This window comes from Hibiscus syriacus, unplaced genomic scaffold, assembly GCF_006381635.1.
Source record: "Hibiscus syriacus cultivar Baekdansim isolate YM2019G1 unplaced genomic scaffold, ASM638163v2 tig00001349_pilon, whole genome shotgun sequence".
Taxonomy (NCBI): domain Eukaryota; kingdom Viridiplantae; phylum Streptophyta; class Magnoliopsida; order Malvales; family Malvaceae; genus Hibiscus; species Hibiscus syriacus.
Genome location: NW_024061867.1, coordinates 688,061 through 695,686, shown reverse-complemented (window position 1 = coordinate 695,686; position 7,626 = coordinate 688,061). Strand labels below are relative to the sequence as shown.

At 29.9% G+C, this 7,626-nt stretch overlaps 1 protein-coding gene across 1 annotated transcript; it reads left to right on the top strand.

Moving 5' to 3' along the window:
- Positions 1 to 4,189: 4,189 nt before the first annotated feature.
- Positions 4,190 to 7,008, top strand: LOC120126003 (transcription factor MYC1-like). Its single transcript, XM_039144312.1, has 8 exons — positions 4,190 to 4,499; positions 4,572 to 4,823; positions 4,931 to 5,027; positions 5,141 to 5,155; positions 5,250 to 5,306; positions 5,395 to 6,231; positions 6,317 to 6,775; positions 6,857 to 7,008. The coding sequence occupies exons 1-8, from the start codon at positions 4,372 to 4,374 to the stop codon at positions 6,923 to 6,925; spliced, it is 1,914 nt and encodes a 637-aa protein (XP_039000243.1). The 5' UTR covers positions 4,190 to 4,371; the 3' UTR covers positions 6,926 to 7,008.
- The last annotated feature ends 618 nt before the right edge of the window (positions 7,009 to 7,626 follow it).

Here is a 7,626-nt window from a genome sequence, read left to right as displayed (position 1 = left end):
CGGGTACATGTTTTTTAAACGGGGACGAGGACGGAGGACCAATACCCGGCCCGAACCCGACCCGTTACCATCCCTATACACGAAGTGTTGGACACTCAACCATTAAATTAAGCTAGTCATTTATGTTAAATTTACCATATTTTGTATTTAGTTTATATAATAATATCACTTCAAAATCAATATTTTCTGATGATTATAAAATTCGAATATGTGACACTTTAAATTAATGATCGAAAGCTTAGTCATTCAACTATAACGAGAATCTATTTCCATTATATCGAACTTAATACTTACTTGTATCATTATTAAATTAAAGAATGATTTTTCACTTTATTTGGAAATAAAAAATAATTAAATAATTCTGTATTTATAAATTTTAAATTAAATTATTCTAAAATGTTTATTTATAATATTATGAAAACATTTAAAATATTTGTTTAACTTTTAAAATCATATTATTTATTTATCTAAAACAATATTATTTATTTATTTGAAATAATATTACTTTAAAATTATCTATTTAATTTTAAATAATATTGTACGGAACCAATGTGATAATTGGATACTAAACATATAATTTACCCTAAATTTAAATTATTTAAAATTAAATAGATAATTTGAAAATAGTAGTATTTTAAATAAATAATTAGTTGGATTTTAAAAATAAATAAATATTTTATAATATTGTAAATATATTTTTTATAAATATTTCATATACTTTTTATAAAAATATAAAACTATTTAATTATTTTTTATTTCTAAATAAAGTAAAAAATATTTTTTTATTTAATTATGATATAAGTATTAAGTTCAATATAATAAAAAAAATTTACATTATAGCTGAGTGACTAAGCTTTCGGTGATTAATTTAAAGTGTCTTATATTTAAATCTTATAGTCATAAAAAAATATTGATTTTGTGATGATATCGTTATATAAGTTAAGGGTTAACTACATGGTTAGTAACTTATCTTTTAGTTTTGTACACTTATAGTCACTGATTTCAAGATTCATAGGATATGGTCACTTGCGTGTTTATTTGAACAAGATTTGGTCACCCGAAGCTAACAACCGTTAACAACAGTTAAATATTTTGATATATTCATATATTTGGTTCCTATTATTTACATATTCTCTCAATTTATTCATACTTTTAATAAATTAAAATAAATTATATATTTTTAAATGAAAATAAAATATTTTGAAATTAAGTTAATAATAAAATATATTTAATAAGTTAACATAAAAATATTTTAATTTAATAAATATAAAATTATATTATATATAATTTGGGTCACATGTACCCTATTCATAATTTTTATTTTTTTTCTTTAAATTATATTATTTTATAAAGAATTATATAAAAAATTATAAAATTTAAAAGTCTATAATATATCTATAATCCACACATAAAATTCAAAAATTCAAATTACATAATTGAAATAAAATTTATTAAAATTTAAAATAAAGAAATATAATTAAATTTCAAATGTTTTGAAGTTAAAATAAATATTTTAAAAAATAATTTAGAAAGTTAATGTGAAATCATTTAAGAAATTAAGAATTTATAACGTTATGATATCAAAATTTAATAAATTAGGATTTTATAATGTTAGAGTGAAATAATTTGATAATTAAGAATAAAAATTTAATATAAAATGAAATGAAAATAAAAATATATAATAAATAGGGTATCAGGTTAAAGGGCACCTAATTAACTAACATTTTGTAATCCACGCTCGACCCATAAACATGGGTGATATTAAGAGCAAGAATAATTTCTATCTTTTTATCTCGTACCTAATTGGTTGAATAAAATTAATTAACAAATACTGACAAATAAAAAATGTGATGTGACAATTAAAAAAAATAAAAAAATAATATGTCATGCCAGATAAACATTATCGTCAATAATTTAGAAAAATTAAAGCTTAAATACTAAAATGAAATAAAAGTGATAATTTAAGTATAAAATGTGTAATTTATCCTTTTACTATTAAACATGTTACGGTTTGATATGTCATTTTAATGGTAAATTGTGATATGTGACGTACACCGTCAATTTTTCATAATTTAGACACTTATTTTTATTTTAAACTTATTTTATTAATCAAATGAATTAAAAAAAATTAAAGGAAAACTTAAGTAAGGACGGTGCATATCTAGGAAATGGCCCATTATTGTTATATTTTAGAATTCTCAGGGTCCTAGGTCATGGATCATCAACGGCTCTCACATGCTTGACGTTGATTTCGAATTTTCTTTTTGGGACGTTGTCTGATGTTATGATTAAAGAAGCCTCAATCAATCACATGGTTTCATCTTAGCCTCTATCATCATAGCCATGCTCCGTCCCATCAAATAAACTCTGCATTCTTCGTTCTTTTGCTTTACCATACCATCACAAATTAAACAGAAGAATAAACTACACAAATTATATAACGAAACAGCGTCACAGGTTAATGTTTAAGATTCGTTATCTTTGAAGCAGAGATGTGATGCGATGTACCCCATTATTTTGCAGAAAACAGCGGGCCATCTCCTCAATCAAATGATGTGTTTCTAATATCTATCAAGTGATTTGTTAACTAAAAAACATTATTTTTTTAATATAAATGAGACGGGATTTGAATAATTTAAAAAACAATATGCTTTTTAAAAAAATCATCAATTTTATCAAAAATAAGAAATATTTAAAATTGCAAAGTTCATAATAATAATTATTGTAAATAAAACATATATTTAGAATATTTTCATATAATCATTGACACAGTAGACTAATCACTTACGATTATATCATAATCATATAAAGACAATGGTTAAAAATCTAATCAATAAATTTGAGACCTAATTATATCGATAAATGAATCACGAAAGGAGATCAAAGTACTGAAATACTCATCTGAAAAAACTATAAATCAATGACAAGCGACGTGAGAATATTATCCACGAACACTAACCGTGTATTAAAATCCAATATGATGGTCAAAAGCAAGGAATATCAACAAAAATACATATAAATGTCATATTAAATAGTTTAGACAAATGTTAAATTCAATCTTAAAACTTTAGTGAGAACCGATCAAATAATCGAAATGTGTAAAAAAGAGAAAAATACACCATAAAGACATAATTATTAGAAATTAAAAATAGTAACGGAGAATTAATATGTGATATTATAAATAAAAATAAAAATTCAGCCGATAGAGAATCAATTATGAGACTGGTGCCTTTGTTTGTCAAACAAAGGTTAAAAAAAAGAAAAAAAATAGCATCGAAAGAAAAAAATATTTAAAAATTCAATTAAAATTAAATAAATAATATAATAACAATAGAAAAATTAAAATATTTAAAAAGGTCTTGTAGTGGTATGTGAAAGTTATGAAATTAAAATATTTTATTAATAGAATATAAAATATTAACTAATATTACAAATTTCAGAAATTTGGCAGAGGGGGAAGCGGGGGGCACCTGTGGTCCAATAAAAGCCTGCCATCCATAGCCCCTTTTACTGTTCCTGCCTTTTACTAACCTCACCTACCGTTCTTGCCCTTCATCTGATTTCTTTTCTCCTTGGGGTAAAATCGGTCCATTTCCACAATCAGTAACTTAGGATCGTTTTATTCAGGTAATTTTACAATTAGTAATATCATATTCCGAAAATCAAATTATCCCATTTAATTTTGCACCATTGTTTGATGAGAGAATCTTATGTTTTAAATAAGTGGGGTTGTGTTGGCTCAAATAAAGATTTTGCCTCCAAACAAGAAAAGTTACATGGATAAAGCTGTCACATCTACTGGTCTATGGACCGAAACCCATTACTACTTTCATTAATTGATTCAATTTATTAATTAATAATTCATTTAAATACTTTTGTGCTTATTTTTTTTATTAAATTAAACTCAAAAGATAATAAGATTCCTTTTTATTAAAAGGTAATAATATTAATATTTTCCGCACCTATGGCTTAATTTTAGATATTATTAATATAAATAATAATACTACGTCAAAAATTTTAAAAGTTGTATTCATTAAATTTATATTACATGCAGTGAATTATGAGGAAAACGGTGCAAAGGATATTGACAGACAAAAATTGTGTTTTCCATTTACTTAAAAACATGTCACAATATCATTCTGCATCCTGTTTCTTTTTATTAATTTCGGACATTGTTGTTGGCCGTTGCTACTTGCAATCTTCAAAAAGAAACACAAATAATATAAGCTCCAAAAATTGTCTGTCTTCGGTCCTCTCCTGCCTTTTTGAGTTTGAACATATCCACTCTACTGAAAGCAGGAAGATCTCATCTGGGTTAACTGAGAAAAAAAAAACAGGTTGAAAAATTCCATTCATATTTTGTTATGTCTAATGGCTAATGCTGTTAAAAACCAGGTTTGTGGTGTGCCAGAAAACTTAAGGAAACAGCTTGCAGTTGCTGTAAGGAGTATCCAATGGAGCTATGCAATCTTTTGGTCTTTATCAGCTACACAACAAGGGTATTTTTTTCATCAACTTCAATCATATTTTTTTATTTCAAGTCTCCATTTTTAACTGTGATGAATCACCAGGGAGCTTCAATGGGGAGATGGTTATTACAATGGAGACATTAAGACTAGGAAGACCGTACAAGCATTTGAACTTAAAGCAGATAAAATAGGCCTACAGAGGAGTGAACAACTGAGGGAGCTTTATGAATCTCTGTTGGAAGGTGACACTGATCAAACTAAAAGGCCTTCAGCTGCATTATCACCGGAGGATTTGTCTGATACAGAGTGGTATTACTTGGTCTGCATGTCCTTTGGTTTCGACACCGGACAAGGGTAATACTAATGATTCACTAACGTCTTCCATGTGTTTGTTGTTTTGCTTAATGTATGTTTTGGTGCTCTGTTTTGTTATCAATTCTTTTTATTACATTGTTGCATAGGTTACCGGGAAGAGCACTGGCCAGTGGTGAAACCATATGGTTATGCAATGCTCAACATGCAGATAGCAAAGTATTCTCCCGCTCTTTGCTCGCAAAGGTTGGTGTTTTGCCCCCTTGGCTCGAGTGCTGTTAATCTTATGCCAACTGACTGATATTTTTTGCCCGTGAACTTGCTGTTTACATGACTCGATGTCAAAACGTTTCCCTTAGAGTGCATCTATTCAGGTAAGATTGTATCGATCTTGTCATCTGATCTTCATATGCTGATTGGTTATCTTGGGATTACTTGATCATATTGGATATTGTTTTTGTTTTGCAGACTGTGGTATGTTTTCCCTACCATGGAGGTATTATTGAGCTTGGTGTTACTGAACTAGTAAGTTCCTTTTTGATCTTGGTTGGGAGATTTGAGTTTATAATTTAGAGATGAATGCTATTTTCTCTGAAAATTACGAGTTATTTAGGTTCCGGAGGATCCAAATCTGTTACAACATATTAAAGCTTCCTTGCTGGACTTCTCAAAGCCTGTTTGCTCCGATAAATCTTCTTCAGTCCCTCATAATGCAGATGATGACAAAGATCCTATATGTGCAGAGATCAACCATGGGATAGTTGATTTGTTGGACTTGGATAACCTCTATTCCCCTACTAAGAAAATCCAATTCGATCATGAGGAATTCGACGAATTTTGTGAAAGTATCAATGAAGATTTCAATATCGTTTCCCCTGATGAGTGTTCGAACGGCGGACAAAATCATCAGTTGGATGACTCGTTCATGCTCGAAGATGCGAACGGTGTTGCTTCTCATGTTCAAAGTTGGCATTTCATGGATGACGACTTTGGTATTCGAGAAAAAGCTGCAATCTCCTCTCCCAAGCTGGAAAGTGCAGGCCATTCTCGTTTTAAAGAACTCCATGAAGGCAATCACATGACACTGAGCTCATTGGATCTCGAAGTTGATGATGACTTGCACTACAAGAGAACTGTTTCTGCTATTCTAAGAAGTTCGAACTGGTCGATCGAATGCCCCGGTTTTCATACCTGTGGCTATAAATCTAGTTTTATAAGATGGAAGAAAGAAGGGATGGCAAATTTTCATAGACCAAGGGTTCAACAAAACATATTTAAAAAGATTCTATTTGCAGTGCCTCTAATGCATGGAAGCAATTCTCTTAGGTATGTGAAGGAAAATGGTAGAAAAGATTGCCTTCGGAAACCGGAAAATGATGAGAATGCCATAGGATGTGCCTTACCAGAGAAATTCCAGATCCTCGGGTCAATGGTTCCTTCCACCAGTGAGGTTAATGGACTTTCATCCATTGTGACACAAAACATACATATACATAGTGTTCAGTGTTCTACAAATATAGAACTTGTTTTTGCAGGTTGACAAAGAATCAATTCTCAAGGATACGATTAAGTACTTGAAAGAACTAGAAGCAAGGATAGAAGAACTGGAATCTTGCAAGAATTCGATTGAGTTCGAGGAAAGGCCTAGACGGAATTGCCTGGATGCGGTGGAGCAGACGTCGGATAATTACGAAAACAGGAGGACAGTCGACAATGTCAAGAAGTCTTGGATAAACAAGAGGAAGGCTTGTGACATTGATGAAAGCCGCCACAAAACTGGTTCGGATTTAAAGCGGAGCACTCCAAAAGATGGCTTTGCACCCGATGTGAGAGTAAGCATAAAAGAACTGGAAGTTATGATTGAAATAAGGTGTCATTCTAGGGAATTATTGTTGCTGGATATCATGGAAGCTATAAACAACCTACATCTGGATGCCCACACAGTTCAATCGAGAACTCTCGACGGTCTCGTTACATTAACCCTGAAATCTAAGGTTCGATCGATCAGATTCTCATTTTTAATAGAATCCTGAGTTCTTTAGGATAACCAGACTTTTTATTTTTTATTTTAACAGTTTCGAGGAGCCGCCATTGCACCTGCAGGGATGATCAAACAAGCGCTTCAAAGAGCTGCAACTAAGTGAGGATGAGAAACGAAATCATAAACTAATCATCAACCGGTGTCTACTTTGTAGGATTTCAGGGTTCAGTATGCTGAATTCTTGTTTTTGGGTTACTTGATAACCAAGAAAATGCAGTGGTAAATGAAGAAGAAGACTGATAACAAAGCATTTGTTGTCAGCCATTGTAGCCTTCCTATTGGCTACTATAGTGTTGACCAAAGTCTTCAATTTATTTCACTACCCACTTCCAGTTTATTACAAGGCTTTAAGTTGAATCTCAGTCAAGAAATTACTTAATTTGATCTAAAATTATTAAACCAGATTTCATCTTAATGCTTGGTCCCCCCTCCCCTCAAACCATCAGTTAAATATTGATAAATAACATCGCATTGTATGCACTTACAATTTGAAAAAAAAATCACATAATATAGTAAATTCTAGTTAACAATTAAAAAGTATGCCACTCAAAATTTTATTTTGTTTCATTTTTTGTACGGTAAAAATATATTATTCTTTTTAGAGGTCTTAAATTTGAGTAGTTAATTTGAGTAGTTATGTGTTGAGAGTGTATTTGCTATTAATTGACTAAAAAATTTGAGTAGGGTGTCCGTACCATTATCAACGGGTTAAAAAAATTTCTGAACATATACTATAAATTAAATGTTAAAGTACACAAATGGTCCGCTACTATAGGATATTACTTTGTTGAGTTTCTCGACTAT